Source organism: Saprolegnia parasitica (assembly GCF_000151545.1).
Source record: "Saprolegnia parasitica CBS 223.65 unplaced genomic scaffold supercont2.1, whole genome shotgun sequence".
NCBI lineage: Eukaryota > Oomycota > Saprolegniomycetes > Saprolegniales > Saprolegniaceae > Saprolegnia > Saprolegnia parasitica.
In genome coordinates, this window is record NW_012156395.1 from 912,398 (window position 1) to 929,907 (window position 17,510).

The 17,510-nt window shown below is 60.3% G+C and overlaps 8 protein-coding genes across 8 annotated transcripts; 6 read left to right on the top strand and 2 right to left on the bottom strand.

Annotated features, from left to right (window-relative positions):
• Positions 1 to 262: 262 nt before the first annotated feature.
• Positions 263 to 916, top strand: SPRG_00359 (hypothetical protein; the record flags this gene model as incomplete). Its single annotated transcript, XM_012338458.1, has 1 exon — positions 263 to 916. The coding sequence occupies one exon, from the start codon at positions 263 to 265 to the stop codon at positions 914 to 916; it is 654 nt and encodes a 217-aa protein (XP_012193848.1).
• Positions 917 to 1,310: 394 nt separating this feature from the next.
• Positions 1,311 to 3,662, top strand: SPRG_00360 (hypothetical protein). Its single transcript, XM_012338459.1, has 5 exons — positions 1,311 to 1,900; positions 1,941 to 2,246; positions 2,292 to 2,709; positions 2,758 to 3,194; positions 3,251 to 3,662. Exons 1-5 carry the CDS (start codon positions 1,346 to 1,348, stop codon positions 3,629 to 3,631), a joined length of 2,097 nt encoding a protein of 698 aa, XP_012193849.1. The 5' UTR covers positions 1,311 to 1,345; the 3' UTR covers positions 3,632 to 3,662.
• Positions 3,650 to 7,984, bottom strand: SPRG_00361 (hypothetical protein). Its single transcript, XM_012338460.1, has 5 exons — positions 7,256 to 7,984; positions 6,888 to 7,202; positions 6,779 to 6,832; positions 5,793 to 6,734; positions 3,650 to 5,737 (listed from the first exon to the last, which is right to left on the bottom strand). The coding sequence occupies exons 1-5, from the start codon at positions 7,962 to 7,964 to the stop codon at positions 3,777 to 3,779; spliced, it is 3,981 nt and encodes a 1,326-aa protein (XP_012193850.1). The 5' UTR covers positions 7,965 to 7,984; the 3' UTR covers positions 3,650 to 3,776.
• Positions 7,985 to 8,872: 888 nt separating this feature from the next.
• SPRG_00362 (hypothetical protein) lies at positions 8,873 to 9,491 on the top strand. The gene is made up of 3 exons (XM_012338461.1): positions 8,873 to 9,011; positions 9,055 to 9,212; positions 9,258 to 9,491. The coding sequence occupies exons 1-3, from the start codon at positions 8,885 to 8,887 to the stop codon at positions 9,417 to 9,419; spliced, it is 447 nt and encodes a 148-aa protein (XP_012193851.1). The 5' UTR covers positions 8,873 to 8,884; the 3' UTR covers positions 9,420 to 9,491.
• Positions 9,492 to 9,701: 210 nt separating this feature from the next.
• Positions 9,702 to 10,508, top strand: SPRG_00363 (hypothetical protein). The gene has a single exon (XM_012338462.1). The coding sequence runs from the start codon at positions 9,713 to 9,715 to the stop codon at positions 10,460 to 10,462; it is 750 nt and encodes a 249-aa protein (XP_012193852.1). The 5' UTR covers positions 9,702 to 9,712; the 3' UTR covers positions 10,463 to 10,508.
• A 2-nt stretch (positions 10,509 to 10,510) lies between these two features.
• On the bottom strand, positions 10,511 to 11,320 carry SPRG_00364 (hypothetical protein; the record flags this gene model as incomplete). The annotated part of the gene is made up of 1 exon (XM_012338463.1): positions 10,511 to 11,320. The coding sequence occupies exon 1, from the start codon at positions 11,276 to 11,278 to the stop codon at positions 10,511 to 10,513; it is 768 nt and encodes a 255-aa protein (XP_012193853.1). The 5' UTR covers positions 11,279 to 11,320.
• A 1,576-nt stretch (positions 11,321 to 12,896) lies between these two features.
• On the top strand, positions 12,897 to 14,417 carry SPRG_00365 (hypothetical protein). The gene is made up of 2 exons (XM_012338464.1): positions 12,897 to 12,978; positions 13,030 to 14,417. Exons 1-2 carry the CDS (start codon positions 12,925 to 12,927, stop codon positions 14,380 to 14,382), a joined length of 1,407 nt encoding a protein of 468 aa, XP_012193854.1. The 5' UTR covers positions 12,897 to 12,924; the 3' UTR covers positions 14,383 to 14,417.
• A 964-nt stretch (positions 14,418 to 15,381) lies between these two features.
• On the top strand, positions 15,382 to 16,413 carry SPRG_00366 (pyridoxal biosynthesis lyase pdxS). The gene has a single exon (XM_012338465.1). It carries the CDS (start codon positions 15,420 to 15,422, stop codon positions 16,344 to 16,346), a length of 927 nt encoding a protein of 308 aa, XP_012193855.1. The 5' UTR covers positions 15,382 to 15,419; the 3' UTR covers positions 16,347 to 16,413.
• The last annotated feature ends 1,097 nt before the right edge of the window (positions 16,414 to 17,510 follow it).

Below are 17,510 nucleotides of genomic sequence, written 5' to 3' on the forward strand. Positions count from 1 at the left end.
AGCCCAGTAATTTGGGCGTAAACTGCATAAAATGCAATAAAACGGCGCGTTGCGAGCGGTCCTTCAAGTGCGCGCGGCCAAAGTTCGCCCGAAAATAGGTAGCCAATCACGAATCAGCACAGCGTCAAGTGCCCAATCCCAAGGCGTGTGGCCGAATCATTTGCTAGCGGCCATATAATTTACCAGGGGAAAAAGCCAGCCAAAACCTCCAAGCCGAGATTCTCCATTTTCAAATTCCAAGTCTTCTTCTTCGAGCACCGAGATGGACGCGCCCTCGACGATCCACTGCGACTGCCCCGTCGGCTCCTCGGAGCTCAAGCTCCATGGCGCCAACTGCTCCCTTGCGCTCCTCAAGTGCCCGTGGCAGTGGCGTGAGCCCTTCCTCGACGAGCGCCGGGCCAAATTGAAGCGCAAGGTGGGCGACGGCTACCTCTGCGACCCCGTCGACCCCGCGTTTGTAGACCAGCTACTACCTGGCTCCGTCACCAAGCTCTTCCGCGTCATGGAGCAGGACGAGCAGTCACAGATTCAGATCGAAATCCAACGGCTGAACGAGGCCAAAGCGTCGGCCCGCGACCGCACCTCGAAATGGGACCACGACGATGGCGATGTGGGCACACGAAAGGCCTTACCCGCCGGGTCGGAGTCGCCCATCACGGTCGCCGCGCCCGTCTGCAGCGGCGAAGAACTGGCCTACCTCGATAGCATCCTCCTCTCCAACGAAGCGCCGAATGCCGTCTCGTCGCCGTCGGCGATCACCGACACGGAGGCCATCTCGCGCAGTACGCTCGAGGAGCCTCTCTTGCAGCTTCTCTCAGACCGCTACGAGACGTACCTCAACTATGACGAAGAGGAGCTCAACTTTGCCGAGAACGACCTCCAGCCGACCCGTCAGCCGACTCGCGTCACGGCGTGAGCGACTGCGCTAGCTTAGAATATATTTATTATCGGCATGGCTTCACGCGCGCCCATGCCATGTACATCGCTGTCCATGAACACGAACTCTTCTTTTGTGCGTCTCCTCTCGCCTTTCGGCGCCGCTTCGCCGGCTACTACGCTGGAATCCACTTCCATATCGAAGTGGAGCTACCCACAGCTACTTCTGCCTCGATAAGCTTGAGCGAGCCATCGATGGCCACGCCTGCGCTCGGCCATGCTTACCAGCACCATGGCTATGGCCATGTCAGACTTGTTGCCAGGAGCTGCGACGCCGCCGCCCCGTCCCGCGGTTTCCGTGAAGATTCATGTGCGTTCGCCGCTGCAGGTGCGAGCTCATTGGCCGGCTTCGTTTATCCGGATACCGATAACCGACGGCTTTTCTGACAGGAAGATCCCGGCGGCGACGATGCTGGCCCTCAACATGCGCCAGCTCAAGTACAAGACGCTGGCCGCGATGGGCGTCGCCCAGTCGGTCGAGGACCCGTCCTTCGAGATCCTCTGCGGCGCCTTCACGGCCATGGAGGAGGCGCTGCCGCATCTGTACCACCAGGTGCTCACGGCCTTGTCGAGCTGCCATACCTTTTGCCACACGCTTGTCGCGACGTTCCAGCAGATCAAGCCATCGGGCAGCAGCTACTTTGCGACGCTGCACGCGCTGCGCGAGCAAGCCGAGGCCATGGAGCAGGCCGTGACGCTCACCGTGCTGGCGCCGCTGCAAGCGCTCATGCAACGCTGTGCGTTCTTGCGCCTCGAGCTGCAAAAGCGCGACCGGCTCGTCATGGACTACGACCTGCTGAAGCTCGACGTGTCGCGCGTTCCTGACGACGCCAAGCTCGAGCGACAGTACAAGCTCGAGCGCGCGTGGCAAGCGTACCAGACGTTTACGCGCCAGCGCATGGACGACATCCAGCAGCTCCAAGCCGACGAGGCGCAGATCCGCGCCGAGCTCTTCGAGATCATGGTACTGCACACGCATCACTCATTTCTCAATCGCTCCGTAGAAGCTGCATATCGCCAAGTTCTTTTCCCAGGCGCAAAAGAAGCTGTGGGACAACCTGAGCAACGCCACCCCCGACCTCCCCGAGTCGCCGCCACCGTCATCGTCATCGGCTTCGTCGCCATCCACCGAGATGCCGGCGCTGCTGCTACCGCCGGCATCGGCGAACGCGCTCATTTCGGCACCTTTGCTCAGCCCGTCGTCGCCGCGTCGCTACGCCGAGACGTCGTGGTTCCCGGGCTTTGTCCGTCGGTCGTGGTCGATCACACAGGACAAGGCTCCGGCGCTGCCAAGCCCGCCACGACCCAAGGTTGTCTTCTCTTCCTGCCTCGCTCTCTCAGGCTCACGGGCGTAGCACCAATCCAAGCCGTTGGCGCTCGCCCCCAACGAGTGGCGCGGCATCGAGAGCGCGCTCTGGGCGCTCGACGAGCAGGCCCACCCACCCACGACGCGATTCGCACGCGCGACGCTGCCACGTCATTTCGACGACTCGGACGTGCTTGCCATCGGCGCGTACCTCGACGTCGTGTCGCTGGGCACGTTTGGCATGGTCTCCAAGGGCGTCTACAACTGCATCATGGGTCGTCCCGCGCTGTGGCACCGCGCCGTGCGCACCGGCGGCGTCCCAACGCACCTTCGCAGCCGCTTCTGGCTCTGGTTCTTCTACACCCGGCACGGCCAGCTCGCGTCGCACCGCACCGACTACCAAGCGCTCTTGCAGCGCGGCGCGTACATGGTGCACCTCTCGCATGCGTCCGTCGAGGCCCTTCCCGGTCTGTCCGGCTCGTCGTATCTCGGATAAGCGTCATGAAGCTGCTTAGACTCGGACCCGGACGCGCAGCTCGTGCACTGGTTTAGCGACATTGACGTCGACGTGCGCCGGACGTGCTACAAGAACGTGCGGGGTGGAGCGACGACATTGCAGTTTGAGGACGACGATGTGTCGGACGACGTGGTCGCGCTGGTCGAAGCCGCGCGCGTCCAGACGACCCATCGGCACAGCCCGCGGCACGGCGACAGCGCGACGGTCGAGCGGGCCATGGCGATGGAAGCGCAGATGCGCCGCCTCCTCCGCGCCTACGTTGTGCACAACCCACGCGTCGGGTACTGCCAGGGCATGAACTTTATCATTCGGCTGCTTCTCGAGTCGCCGTCGTCGGACGAAGCCAGTGTCTTTTGGACCTTTGTGCAGCTCATCGAAGGCGCCAACTCCTTGTACGAGCCTGGGTTTCACGTGCTCCAGTCTCTCTTTACCAAGGTACCACGATCATCAATCTATCAATCTATCCATATATCAACGAATGCTCGGCGTAGCTCGATGTGCTCATCCGAGAACAGCTGCCCGAGCTCCACACGCACCTCGACCGCCTCGGCGTCCACGTGTCCATGTTTGCCGCCCGGTGGTTCCTCACGCTCTTCTCGTCGCTCGAGACGTTTGGCCCGACCCTCGCGCTGCGCTTCCTCGACGTCTACTGCATCGACCGGCACCGCGTTCTCTGCGGCCTCGCGCTTGTCGTCCTCGACGAGCTCGAGCCTGTCATCTTGGACGCCGACTTTGAGACGTGCTTGCGCATTCTCCAGTGCCCGCGCCTGTACCTCCAAGAAGCGAGCGATGCGAAGCAGACGCAAATGCTCCAGCACGCGCTCGTGCTCAGCATCACACGCACGCTCCTCTCGCCCGAGATATTGCGGTAGCCACCACACATGGTCCATCATCAATCCATCAATCGTTCGTTCGTTCGTTCATTCTTCACTCGGACGCTGGCATGCCCTCGCGGCAACCTCCACCAATAGAACGCGCGTGTCTTCTCGCTTCGTAAGCATTGATGGACCGAGGAACCTACTCGGTCGTCGCGACCACTTGCGTCGGCGTCACGCAGAGATGCAGGCGGCAGAGCGTGCAGCGCGCGCGGAGCGGCAAGCTCGCGATCTGCGGGCGCGGCGAGAGCACGGTGCGGACGCCCGCGTGGGTTTTCCAAAAGGCAAAGAGCGTGAGCGCCGAGAGGAGCGCGTAGAGACACACGTTGAGGACGAAGAGCAGGTGGAGCACATACGACGCGCTGGACCAGAGCGGCGAGCACCACAGCAGCACGAGAAAGCTCGACGCAAACAGCGTATAGTAGAGCCTGAGGTACAGCGGGAACGCAAACAGGTCGTCCCAGATGCGCCGAATGACTGCGTCGAACCGAGGCGAGTGCAAGAGCGAGCTCAGCAGCGTCGTGTGCAGGAGCCAGAGGTACAGGGCCGGCGCCTTCCAGCCAAACCCCGCGTACTGCAGTCCCGCGGCGAGCACGAGCAGCACTTTGAGGCACGAGAGCACACACGTCGCGTCGACGCGCGTCGTACGCGAGAGCTCGAGCATCGTCGTCGGCGGCCGCCACCCGAGGACGGCGGTCGCGTGCACGTCGCAAATCGTCGTCCGAGGCGACCGTTCGAGGCAACGGCGGTGGGCGACCTTGCGCGCGTGCGTCACCGGGTGCGTGCAGTGGCACAGCGCCGGCACCCACGACGACGTCTGGTGCTCGCCACACGCGTAGTCGACCTCAAAGCGCGCTTGGTGCGGCGTCAACACTTCGAATTGCGCGCAGAGTTCGCAGTGGTACAGGGCCCCGCCACCGTCGACGACGGCGAGAATGCGCTTCCAGACGCTCGAGGTCCATGGCGGTAGTCGAAGCGTTGGCGGCAAGACGCGCGCGTGGGGCACATCCCAGTCGCAAAACCACTGCAAGAGGACGCGCTCGACGCGGACGCAGAGCGTATCCGAAAAGAGCTGAGTCGACGCCACGTGCGTAAGGCGCCGCCAGGCTTCGTCGTCGTCGTCGTGACGGCTCGTCGTCACGCCAGCGCGGCGAAGGAAGAGCGTGTGCCAGACGTCGGCCGTAAACACCTCGTCGCGGTGCGCTCTCGAGGTCGACGCGTAGTGCGCGAGGTCCTGGAACGTCAAGAAATCGCAGAGCGTCAAGACCACGTCGTGTGGCCAGAGCGCCGTGACGTGACGGTCGCTACGGCGTCGTACGATCGCGTGCATCCGAGATGAGAGCATCGACTTGCGCATCCACGTCAAGAGGCACACGGTGACGCCAAGCACGAGCACGCAGCAGGCGAGGTAGAGCACATGCATGGGCGAGAGCACGACCGAGAGCAGCGCGTCCAGCGACAAGCGGTTGTCGACTGCGCACATGAGCAGCGCGGCGCCCGTGCCGGCGAGCGGCAGGAGACGCGGCGGAAGGCGCTCCGGCGGCGAAAGCGAGAAGAGCAAGACAAAATGTGCGGCGAACCCCATCGCGCCGGTCGAGACGCCTAGCCAGAGGTGCGCGTCGTCGTGCCACACGTTGATGCTGAAGAGGATCGCCAAGAGCAGCGTGAACGACCCGAGCGTGTAGCCGAGCACTTGGTAGAGCATGCGCCCGCGGTTCGCAAAGCGGTACGTGAGCGGGATCGACGCAAAGAGCGCGGTCGCCGCGCACACTGTGAGCGGAAACGCCGGCAGCGTCGCGCCGCAGCGCAAGAGCACGAGGTCGACGACCGCAAAGGCCGCGCACGACACCAACCCGAGCACGGGTCCCAAGCACGAGGATTCGATGCGCACATCAAGTAGCACGCGGCGCGTCGGCGGCGTCCGCGGCGGCGTCAACACGGGTGGCTCAAAGCACCGAAGGCTGCCGAGCAGGACCGTTTGCGCCACAAAAAACATCATGCCAATGGCGGCGACCACGCCGTGGACCTTGAGAAACGACGCGTGCCAGTAGATGACCGTGCACGCCGCGACCCACGCCATGACCGCCAGCGTCCACCCGACACCTACGATCGATCGATCCTCCGAATGAATAATGGCTATCGAGGGAGAGAGGCGGACCTTGGTAGACGACGAAGCGGAGCCCCCCGATGAGCGGTTGAAAGACGCGGTAGCTCGGGTCCAGCTGGGGCCCGCAGATGCAGTGTGTGCACGCGAGCCCAATCACCGCGACCATGGTCGCAATCACAAAGAGCACTTCGCTCACAAAGGACCACGCTGCGTCCTTGAAGCCCTCGGCGCAGCAAAAGAGCGCGAAGGACCCGAGGTCGAGCGCGGCGCTCGCCAACATGGAGACGCGCAGTGGTTGCATCGACGGGGTCGGCGCCGGCGTCGTCGGCGCGAAGAGCGTGAGCGACGACGCCAGCACGACTTGGGGCACGAGCATATACAAGCTCAGTGCAAAGAGCACGCCGGGTTTGACGTGCATCTCGTTCCACATGGCGCCGAGCGAGACGCAGTCAAAGAGCATAAAGATCGAGAAGAAGGTCCACCCGAGCGCTTGGCGCAGCACGTACGCGTCGCCGCCGCAGAACGGCTGCCAAAAGACGTAGCCTTCATGGAGGCGCGTGCCCATGCCGTGGGTCGTGACAGCGGCGACGCAGGCCGCGATCAGGCCGAGGGCCAAGCACACGAACGCGGTGCGGCCGTGGAGATGGAGGAGCTCGATGCTCAGGTGGAGCCCAATGGTGGCAAACGAGAGAAGAAGGCTGAGCTCATACTCGCCCGTCCAGAGCATGGACGCTGTTGAGAGGGCCATGGGCGACGACGACTCTTCGATCTCAAAGAACGGCATCGAGAGCGAGATCGCGAGCGCTGCAATCGACCCGGTCACGCAGGCCAGCGGCAGGACGTGCATCAAGAACGCATCGTCGTTGAGCAGCAGCAAGAGGGAGACGCCGAGGAAAATGCCGTACCAGAGCCACCCCATCGACTGCAGAAACACAAATTTCGAGTCGCCCACAAACGGTTGCCAGAGCTTGTAGCCGCGCACGCTGCGGTAGCCTACGACCATGCACATATTGTTGACGTCGTAGCGAGAGACGTACCGCCGCAGTGGGCCACGGGGCTGGCGCCGGCGAGCAAGAGGAGACAGACAATCCCTAAGAGACCCGTTCAATTGTCGGGAAAACGAAAAGAAATATGCGACAAATGTACCGAGCAAGCGCGTGTTGCCGTCAACGAGCACGTACAAGCATGGAAAGAGCGACGAGTGGCACACGAGCGTCGTGAGGAGGCAGGCAAAGACGGCAAAAATACCGGAAAGAAACCCTTCTTCGGGAATTTGCATGTAGCTCCACGCCGCACGCGGGTGCTCGGACGCCTTGAAGCAGTAGAGCGAGCTCAGGAGGAGCACTTGCGAAACGAGCCCGAGGAGCCCGGAGCAGAGCGCGAGGCCGTACGAGTGGCTCTGGAGACACATGAGGCACGCAGTCGCGACCACCATGCACGTAAAGAAGCTCCAGCCAAAAACTGAAGCAGCAGAAAGACCGAGCCGCCTTCAAACGGCTGCCAGAGCCGGTAACCAGGCATCTCGAGGACGCCGACGCAGACATGCAGCAGGACGGCCGAGAGCGCGAACTGGGCGACGCCCATGGGGAGGAGGACGCCGCCAGATGCAAAGAGACCGGAGTCGTACACAGCAAAGAAGATGGTTCCAGATAGTGAGACGAGAATCGCAACGAGCGCTTTCGACCAGCCGGGTAAGAAGGACCGCTGGACAAGTGACGTCGGCGTGCGCTCGTCGGGCACGACAAACTGATCGATGCTCAAGTTCAGAAGCGCTTGCGCGATAAAGGCGACGATTCCCAAGAGAAGGAACTGCCCTTCAAAGCGCGCGATGGTCGTAAAGTTGGCCAAGATGACGAGGCAGAGCGCGAGGAAGAGCGCAATCATAGACCAGCCAAACGCTTGCATGCACACAAAGCTGAAGCCGCCTTCGAACGGCTGCCACCACGTAAAGTGGCCTTTCGTTTCTGGCGACTGCGTGCCCGCAAGCAGCGTCAGCGGCCCGATCCATGCGACCATGAGCGTACCGAGCGCGAGAAGAGTCACGTCCGGCTCGGGCATGAGCTCCATGAAGAGGAAGATGCCAAAGGTGCACACGCTCAGCACGAGCGCGCAGACGCGCAGCTGCCAGCAGTCGCTCCGCGCGTCCCAGAGGTGGCGGCGATGAGACGGCCCATCACATGGCTTGGTGGTCAGCGGTCTCGCGGTCGGTTGAGCCGCTTGCATAGCTCCGATGTTGCTCGGATACTGCAACTTGGCAATGCGCTGCAAAAACCCGCAGGTTTCGGAAAAGATTTTAAAAACCTCTCATATTTAATACTCGCTACCACGAAATCCAAGCCTGCGGCAGGGAGCCGTGGCCAGGAGCTTTGGCGCCCCGTGCAAGGTCTAGGTTAATCAAGTTCTAAAAGGTCCTTGCAGTAGCCCGACGCACCGCGTCAGCAGTGCGAAGAAGACAGTCATCAGAGGCAGCATGTTCGACGAGGTTCGGGCGAGATGGCGGTTGGCAGAGCCTTGCGACTGGTCGGTCACGAATCCCATCACTGTGATCTCGCTATTTGAGGACGGTCCAATGAAAACGCGCCGCTTTCAGCCATAAATCGGTTTGAGAAAACGGACTGGGCATTTGTGATAGATCGCATGGGAGCGATTTCATTGGTTACATGAAAGGCGGTCCACGGAAAGCACCAATGGAGGGAGCTTTCAAGCAGGTACAAGGTCACTGATTGGTCGGCATGGTCACTGCATTTGCTCGGCATGCACACGACGTCGCTGTCCAGCATCCGAGCTGCCCCGTCGATTCGCCTTCACATTCTGCAGTCGCATCCATCGGAACTCGCACCATTGTGGTATTAATACCTGCGCGTTTTTTAATTGGTATTAATACATGCATGGCACTGCACTCGGCTGGATGAAACCGTATAACCTCCCACAATGAATACTCGATGCACGGTATACCCATCGCTGCGTCCGCAGCGCCACGCTGGCAAGCACAGAGAAGAGTACGCTTGCGTGCAGCTGAGCTGTGCAGTAGGGTATTCTTCGCTCGTGTCCGAGGCCCTTTGGTGATGGCGTCACGCAACCAGTCTCGTTGATGCTGCGGTATCCGGATACGGGAGGGTCGTATGCGGAAGATTTGCCTTGCGATGGCCAAGGCCGTGAAGCCAGGCAGCAGCGAGGATGCGAGTCCGCTGACGAACGACGAGCGCGAGATACCGATAGCGCTCAACCTGCCGGGCTTGGCCATGACCTTTGGCGTCGACTGGGTCTTGGGTCCGTGCTGTAGCAAACCTCCTCGACTGACGCACGTCCGTAGACACGTCGGACCTCTGCGCCGCACGCGAGAAAGAGATTGAGCTTCTCGCACGCGTCCGCGCCCTGGAAGACGAGAACGCTTCGCTGCGGGACAAGTGCCAGCGCATCAGCGAAGAGTCGAATCTCGACAAGTTCAAGAGTCAACTGCTCGTTGAAATGGTAGTTCGACTGCAATCGTGGCATCCACAGCAACGGCATGGGTAGCTGGCCGTGAGCTCGCTCGATGAAGAGCGCACAAAAGCCGAGTTTGCCAAGGAGCAGTCCAAGGTCCTGCGACTGCGCCACGACATGAAGCTCTTGCTCGAGAAAGCCACCAACGAGAACGTCGACGTCCGCGACTTGCTCCGGGCCCTCGCCGAGCCATGACTCTGAATAGCAGGAGCGTCGTCGATTACGCGGCTAATAATACGCAACGCACCATGACATGTTCCATCCGCCTGACTGACCGCCCTGTCCAGCGACAATAACATCCAGGTCCACGCTAAAGCACGTCGACCTCTCAACCTACAGAACGACGGTCGTATATCTATCTGTACATCGCATGGCGTCGGGTGCTGCCAGCACCACATGGAGGGATAAGACCGGCACGCGTTGAGCCGTTTTGGCGTTGAAAATAGAAGGCCACGTAAGGTCATTTCTCAAAAACAACGACGACGTCCATGGAGTCCATCTTGCTGCTGCGCTTGCGCGTCCAGGGCGACGCCGTCGGCTACTGCCTCCCGACCGGCGACTTTCTCTTCGCCACAATGGGCGCGCCGCGCTGGTTCTTTGAACCAACTTCCGAGCCATCGCCGTACGACGGATCGCTCTTGTACGGGCAGTCGATCTACAACTTTGTGTCGCCGCTCGACCGGCAGCGCTTGCACCAGTACGTCTACGACGTCCAGGCGTCGCTCCTCGAGTCGCTCGAGGCCGCGGACCGCCGGTCGCGCACGGCGCCGCATGCGATCCCGCGCAACGAAGCCGCGCTCTGTCAGAAGGAGCCGCCGTTCCTATGCACCATCGACGGCACATCGACGATCTTGCGCATCGAGGTGACCGCGACGCCGCTCACGTTTCGCCTCCAGCGCTGCATTGACGCGATCCAAGCGCTCTCCGAGCACACGCGCCGCTTCAGCGACGAGTCCGTCTTCATCATCGACGAGAACGAGTACCAGAGCATCATCGCCAACGACGCGTACTCGGTCGGCGCCGACGACGACGAGGCCCCTGCGCATACCGACCACGAGATGGACAGGGACCGCGACGCAGACGCGTCACTGGCTGATTTCGCGTTCGACTTCCAGGCCGACTGGGCCGAGACGTCGCCAATGCGGCTGCAGCTTGACCAGATGCAGGACGATGCGTCGAGTCGACTCAAGGTGTCGCCGCATGCGACGATGAGCCCGATGGCCATGCATCAGTTCTAGAGCACTTGGATTTTGCCCCACACGTTTTTATTTAACCCTTTTCGCGTCTTACGGCTCGTGGTGCAGCGTATTGGCGGCGAGGAGCCATTGCACATGGTCGTCGGTCGTCTCGGTAAAGCCAAGGAGGCTGCGGCCGCTCACCATCTTGAACTCGAGGCCGTTGGGCTTGATGGTGCTTGTCTCGATGCTCTGGACAAAGTCGCCGCCCTTCTTGGGCTGGCCTTCGAGGTTAATATCATAATACGCGAGGACGTTCTCGCGCAGCACAAAGTACCGGCGCTTCCAAGTGCGCATGACCGCGCCGCGCTTCTCGACCCAACCCCGCGTGACCTTGGCGTCCGACCGCAGCGGCACGCAAAAGTGCTTGAGCTTGAACTCGGCGGTGGCGCGCGCATTGCAAAATTGGCGGATCGCCGTCACCTCGGCGGCCGGCGGCACATCGCCGCTCGTGGCGCGGCCGTCGGCGACCGCCCGGCAGTGCTCGGCCACGCGCGTTAGCGCCGGCAAAATCATCTCGCCGGCGTTGGTCATTTCGACGTAGCACTTCCAGAGATCGCCGGACGACGAGACGAGAATGAGGCCGTTGTTGACGTCGCTCCAGTGGTACGCGGCGCAGACCGTGATCGTGCCCTTGGGCGCTCGCCCGCTGTCGTTCGCGTCGTCCTCGCTGCCAAAGTACGAAAGCCGGCGGCCTTCGAGCACGAAGAAGCGGCGCTTCCACTTCTTGCTGAGGCGGTATGCGTAGCCGGCAAAGTCGGCGTTCACGAGTCGAAACTCCTGCGGATAGCTGCGCGCCAAGCTCGTGCTGCGCTCCATCGGGACGTTGCAAGTTGACTGCGTGTCAAGTGGTTGTTGACCTTCGACGAATATTGATATATTAGGGTGTTTGATGCCTGATCAATATGGAGATGTTTGACTTCGTGTTTGTATGTATTGTTTCAAATGCTGAATTGCGCTGTACCGCACATCATAGCCGGATAATGGCAGGCCCAATATATTGATTTCCGCTTGGCGCCATAACGGCAACGAGGACCAGCTCGCAGGTCGCTTCGACACGTCATTTTGACGCGGACGACAGCATGGACGTACCGAACGAGCAATGTCAGAACTTGTGCACTCGAGCGCTGGCAGTAGGCAGCAGCTATCGCCACCCTGGTCTCCATGTCTATCATCGTCTTCACGTTCGCGTTAAACTCTGTCGGCTAATTTTTAGCTGCTCGCAGCAAAGACCGAGTGTAGATACCTTCACTTGTGCTTCTCGTACAGCTCGTTCTTCTCTGTGCTGGATGAGGCTTGGTACGTGCGAGGCAATTCCGGCGCTCGCGGGCCGTGCTCGTCCACATAAGCGGATGCCCACGTTTCCATCATAAAAAGCGAAACACCAGTAAGGATGCCACCGTGGTGGAGGTAGACGCCGATATCAAAGAGTGAGCGACGACGGTGCTTGTGTGCTTGGCCAAGCGAACAAAAGGCTTTTTTGCCACTCATTCGCTGCGATGGTCATTTCCGACTGCACGGCAGCGATGACACTTGTGGTGGCACCGCCGTGTTTAAGGCCCGAGATGTCGTACTACGCGCGACGTCGTGTGTGTGCAATTTGGTGGGCCTCCTCGAGACGCTGTCCTAGTACAGACGCCTAACTCGCATGGACGTCTGGTCGAGCAACTTCCCGTCCCGCGATGCCTCGCCACTCGCTACGAAGCCACCGATTCGTGGGCGGCTGACAGTGTCACCTTGTGAAAAGAGCGTGTTCGGTTTGCTCTTGCAAGCCAGACATGTCCGGAAGGAACCACCGCAGCACCTGCCATGACATGGTCCTGCTGCTGAATGCCCAGAAAGTTTTCTCGGTCCACTATGTAGCCACACGCCGTCCATCGTGCTGGCGACGGGTTGCGGAAGGCAATTCGACCATTGCGACGCCTAAACCAACAGCAACGCGCGGAATTCGGCAGTGCTGTGCTAAGGCACAGCGCTTGTGGTCGGCAAACTACCGAAGGGCTTTAGACACGAACGCTCCAGGATATGCGGCGTCGCGTAGTCTCTTGGCTCGATCAAGACACTGGTTGATGGCCCAGAAATGGTCGAGTAAACGATGTATGGCAGCGCGATTTGGATTGAAGCGCCAAACAACTCGAATGGTAAAATCGTGCTAGACCACGCGTGTCGCGCATCGGGCGCTTGTTCGACGACTAGCAACCTCAGTCGTAGCCGTGGCACAAGTGCATTAAGTGCACACTATTGAATTATCGATTCACATATATTACGTTTGCGTGTCACGAATTCGACGAATTGCCTCCATTTTGGATCGCGTTCGAAAATCATTCTGGATCTCGAAAACCTCCCAAATATGATGACCCATCTAATGTATTCTGGGAGGTATTACTGCAATCAGCCAATGGGAGGCTAGCCACGTAGCGAGCACTCACTTCGCTTTCGACCGCTCGTGGAGAAGGACAAGCAGCATGGGCGCCATGGACACGCTGAAGAAATGGGACTTTTACAAGAAGATCCCCGAGGTAGACATGCGCTAATGCTGCTCATGCAGATGAGCTCATGGGCTGATGCAGGACCTTACGGTGTCGACGCTGCCGGGCGTGAGCCTCTCGCTCGTCGGCTGCTTTATCATGTTTGTGCTCTTCATCCTCGAGTTCAACAGCTACCTCAGCGTCAACTACCGCTACGACATTGTCATGGACGAGGGCCTCGACGAGATGATGCGCATCAACTTCAACATCACGGTGCCCGACCTCCGCTGCGAGTTTGCATCGATTGATGTGAGCGACATGACGGGCACGCGCAAGCACAACATGACCAAGGACATTTACAAGATCCGCATCGACTCGAAGCGCCGCATCCTCGGTATGTCGGCCGAGGAGCAGCCGATGCCCGTGTACGCCGACGACTCGGTCTACGGCGATCTGCCCGAGTCGGACGCCGTCGTTACGATGCTCGACGAAGCGACGTTCGAGCCGTTCCTCAAGGAGCACCACTACGTGGCTGTCGATTTTTACGCGCCGTGGTGCATTTGGTGCCAGCGCCTCGAGCCCGTCTGGGTCCGCACGGCCAAGACGCTGCCGACGCTCCACATGGGCCAGCGCATGCGCGTCGCGTCCGTCGACTGCCAAGCGCACCCCGAGCTCTGCATGACGCAGTTTATCCGCGCGTACCCGACCATCATGTTTTACAAGGACGGCGACCTCTCGCCGGTCGAGATGTACCACGGCGATCGGTCGGTCGAGGCGTTCACGGAGAAGTTCCGGTCGCTCTTTGAAGGCGAGGCCGACTACGCCGAGCAGCGCAAGAAGGAGATGCACGAGAGCGACAAGAAGGAAGCTGCGACGAAGGGCGAGCTCATCGCCAAGGCGCCGGGCGCCGAGGGCTGCCAGCTCTACGGCCACCTCTACGTCAAGCGCGTGCCGGGCAACTTCCACGTGCACTTGCAGAACCCCGCGTACTCGATGGACGCGAGCCTCGTGAACGCGTCGCATACCGTCGGCGAGCTCTGGTTTGGCGAGCCCGTCCCGTACAACGACCTTGTCCGGTTGCCCAAGGACGCGCACGCGAAGCTCTACTCGCACCGCCTCGAGGGCAAGGAGTTCACGGCGTACCACAAGGAACACACGTATGTGCACTACATCAAGGTCGTGACCAACGCGTACGTGCAGTCGAACGACGACGTCATCAACGTGTACAAGTACACGGCGCACTCGAACGAGTACGAGGAGAAGGACGACTTGCCGTCCATCATGTTCCGCTACGATCTGAGCCCCATGTCGGTCAAGATCACGGAGGACTCGGTGCCCTTCTACCACTTTCTCACGTCGGCCTGCGCGATCATTGGCGGTGTCTTCACCGTCATTGGCATCCTCGACCAGATCATCCACCAAACCGTGCGCGCCATGAACAAGAAGGTCTTGTAAATCGTCCTAATTAGCAGCATCGCGATGCAACCCCACGTTTTGTTCTCATCTCTCTTCCTCTGCGCAAAGCACTCGGGGGAGTGATCTCCATCTCGTCACCCTAGCGTGCTAGTCGCGTGCTCGTCGTTGGCTAGTAAAAGGCGGCACACTCAGACGCGATCGACAGGGTCGACGTCGTCATCCACATAGTCTGCTTGTCAGCTGGTCGTTGCCGTCGAGACGGGCTCATCTGATGCGTGCGTCGTACCGTTGAGCATGTTGCAAGCCATCTTGCCTTCAAGCGGCGCTGCTAAGTTTCTGCCATGTTTGATGTGCTTCCTGTATGCAGATCGCATGGTTCCAAGCTCGGTCGGTGGAAGCCCATGGAAGGCGGTGGTTCCTTGGAAAGGTTGCACTCCAACAACTTGGCAAAGTGCTCGAGCACCATGTGGGACGAGCCACAACACCTATGTACGAGCAAGGCCATATTGACGGTCTTGGTACTAGCCAGGGTACGAGCTACCCATGCAATACCTACCAGCGACGTGGCGGGCGACGGTGCATTGGCACAGAAATGTGATCTGCGGCCGATCGCGCCATGCAGTCGTCGGTGGGAGCTTCCAATTATCGATGCCGGGACCAGCGACGGTGGCAGTTGGGATGACGTCGCTGACTGGGTTTGTATTTCGTTGGCCGTGGTCCACTACGTCCAAGCCGCGCGAACCGCAAGTGCAAGGTGGTGTCCGCGGAACTCTCTCCAAGATGGATACCGTGGATGCGTCACTGGGCCGGCCCAGCTCAAGTCGGCGCATCCAATCGACTTGTCCCAGGTCGGGTGTCGTCATCACATACAAACACCAAGTGAACCGACCCGATGGCACGCTTGAAGCACGCAAACACTTTGGCGTGCCGGGCGCTGATTGGCTGGGCCGGGCCCACTAGCCACGGGCCGGGCCCACAAAGATGAGCGACGCGAGGCTTCTTGGGCTGCAACTTACGCGCTCGCGTTAAGGTATCATTCTGCAAAAGATCCTCTTCTACCAAGTACTCTAGCCACCATGGTCGCCAGTGAAGTCGCTCCCGCCGTCGCCGCCGAAGGTACCTTCCTCGTCAAGGCCGGCCTCGCCAAGATGCTCAAGGGCGGTGTCATCATGGACGTCATCAACGTCGAGCAGGCGCGCATCGCCGAAGAGGCCGGCGCCGTCGCCGTCATGGCGCTTGAGCGCATCCCCGCTGACATCCGCGCCGACGGTAGCGTTGCCCGCATGTCGGACCCGGCCATGATCGAAGCCATCAAGAAGGCCGTGACGATCCCCGTCATGGCCAAGGTCCGCATCGGCCACTTTGTCGAAGCGCAGATCTTGGAGGCGGTCGAGATCGACTACATCGACGAGAGTGAAGTGTTGACGATGGCCGACGAGGAGAACCACATCAACAAGCACAAGTTTAAGGTCCCGTTTGTCTGCGGCTGCCGCAACCTCGGCGAGGCCCTCCGCCGCATCGCCGAAGGCGCCGCCATGCTCCGCACCAAGGGCGAAGCCGGTACCGGCAACGTTGTTGAGGCTGTCCGCCACGCCCGCGCGGTCCAGCGCGAGATCAAGCGCCTTACCGCCATGGACGAAGACGAGCTCTTTGTTGCCGCCAAGGAAATGCAGGCCCCGTACGACCTCGTCAAGCAGGTCGCTGCCACGGGCCGCCTCCCGGTCGTCAACTTTGCCGCCGGTGGCGTTGCGACGCCTGCCGATGCCGCTTTGATGATGCAGCTCGGCATGGATGGTGTCTTTGTCGGCTCGGGCATCTTCAAGTCGGGCGACCCGGTCAAGCGCGCCCGCGCCATGGTCCAGGCTGTCACGCACTACAAGGACGCCAAGATCCTCAAGGAAATCTCGACGGACCTCGGCGAGGCCATGGTCGGCATCCAGGACCTCAAGAAGTCGAACGTTAACTTCCGCGATCGCGAGGGCGGCCTCCACGGCACGTGGTAAACACGTCCAATCCGCTTAGACTCTTAGGTTTTGCCTGCAATAAATGTTCATATGTGCTTACTCGCTTTTTTGTGGCGATGCAGAATCGATATTGCGGCTTCGAGTTGTCAAGCGTGCAACGGCGCAAACGCGCGGCTCTTTCCGAAGGACAACTCGATGCCAGTCAAGGATCTAAATTGTGAAAGAGCTTATTGGGCGCGTCTATGTTGATCCTCTTCGCCACCCCAGCGTCGTCATCGCCGCCACACGATGCGTCTTGCATGCAATTGAGCCGAGGGCCAAACAAGGGCGATCGACTGGACGATTTTCAGATGCCAGAAACAAGCGCTCGGGACGCTGTAGGGTTGGCGAGTGTCGAGGTACTCGATGCCAAGGCGAATATACGTGCAGTTCTTGGGCTTTCGTAGCATACTGGTCGTGTCGTCCTGGTGGCATCAGTTCAGTTGACAGGTTGCGTCAGAGCGCCCACGAACGAGCCAAAATATCGCTAGCATCATAACGCATCTCGATATGCCGAGGTGATGACGGGAAAAGGGAGTACAAATTCAAGTGGCGAACGCTCGGCGGCAACGTCGCGCTGCAATGCGACGCGGGTTCGGATGCAACCATGTCCACGTGCATGAGGTGCGTGCACAGTAGCGGGCCATTGGTGAGCGCAGTCATCTCGAACCATAATGCGCTGCGATCGGATGGATGCTTGGGTGGCAAGGCGGCAAGAAAGCCCGAGGTGACGGCCCGTTCACGGTCGGCGAAGAGCGACGAGCGGTACGCTGAACTCGTCCGATGTGCTAGGCCATCACGTCCTTCTGCTCGTCCATGTGGCCGACGACCGAGTCAAGGACTGGGGCTGCTACTTTGAGCGTGATCTGGGTCTTCTTCGTTTATGGAGCTTTGGATCTGCAAGCATTCGGCTACACAAAGTGAACAGGTTACATTGGGTTACCTGTGCGCAGCTCTTAAGGTTGGTTTGTTGGCCTCGAACGCATCCCGGGCGATAATGACGTTGGGGAGAGCGACGCATCCTCGCTCATATTGTGGCCGAGGGCTCGGTCCATCGCGAGAACGCCGTCGCAATACAAAAACAAGTGCTCGCGACCGTGCCCAAGTTCGTCAGCTCATTGGGTTCCGCTGATTCATTGCCGAATTACATGTCGATCGCAGCGT

What these genes read in the sequence shown, in the direction of transcription:
- SPRG_00360 (XM_012338459.1), top strand. Translation starts at nt 1,346, where the DNA reads ATGCTGGCCCTCAACATGCGCCAGCTCAAGTACAAGACGCTGGCCGCG. An exon ending in CCGAGCTCTTCGAGATCATG is followed by an intron (nt 1,901 to 1,940) that starts GTACTGCACACG and finishes ATCGCTCCGTAG; the next exon opens with AAGCTGCATATCGCCAAGTT. An exon ending in TCCAGTCTCTCTTTACCAAG is followed by an intron (nt 3,195 to 3,250) that starts GTACCACGATCA and finishes TGCTCGGCGTAG; the next exon opens with CTCGATGTGCTCATCCGAGA.
- SPRG_00361 (XM_012338460.1), bottom strand. Translation starts at nt 7,964, where the DNA reads ATGCAAGCGGCTCAACCGACCGCGAGACCGCTGACCACCAAGCCATGT. An exon ending in CGGCGTCCTCGAGATGCCTG is followed by an intron (nt 7,203 to 7,255) that starts GTTACCGGCTCT and finishes CTGCTGCTTCAG; the next exon opens with TTTTTGGCTGGAGCTTCTTT. An exon ending in CCGCTTCGTCGTCTACCAAG is followed by an intron (nt 5,738 to 5,792) that starts GTCCGCCTCTCT and finishes GATCGATCGTAG; the next exon opens with GTGTCGGGTGGACGCTGGCG.
- SPRG_00362 (XM_012338461.1), top strand. Translation starts at nt 8,885, where the DNA reads ATGGCCAAGGCCGTGAAGCCAGGCAGCAGCGAGGATGCGAGTCCGCTG. An exon ending in TGGCGTCGACTGGGTCTTGG is followed by an intron (nt 9,012 to 9,054) that starts GTCCGTGCTGTA and finishes GCACGTCCGTAG; the next exon opens with ACACGTCGGACCTCTGCGCC. An exon ending in GTCAACTGCTCGTTGAAATG is followed by an intron (nt 9,213 to 9,257) that starts GTAGTTCGACTG and finishes CGGCATGGGTAG; the next exon opens with CTGGCCGTGAGCTCGCTCGA.
- SPRG_00363 (XM_012338462.1), top strand. Translation starts at nt 9,713, where the DNA reads ATGGAGTCCATCTTGCTGCTGCGCTTGCGCGTCCAGGGCGACGCCGTC.
- SPRG_00365 (XM_012338464.1), top strand. Translation starts at nt 12,925, where the DNA reads ATGGGCGCCATGGACACGCTGAAGAAATGGGACTTTTACAAGAAGATC. An exon ending in TTTACAAGAAGATCCCCGAG is followed by an intron (nt 12,979 to 13,029) that starts GTAGACATGCGC and finishes GGGCTGATGCAG; the next exon opens with GACCTTACGGTGTCGACGCT.
- SPRG_00366 (XM_012338465.1), top strand. Translation starts at nt 15,420, where the DNA reads ATGGTCGCCAGTGAAGTCGCTCCCGCCGTCGCCGCCGAAGGTACCTTC.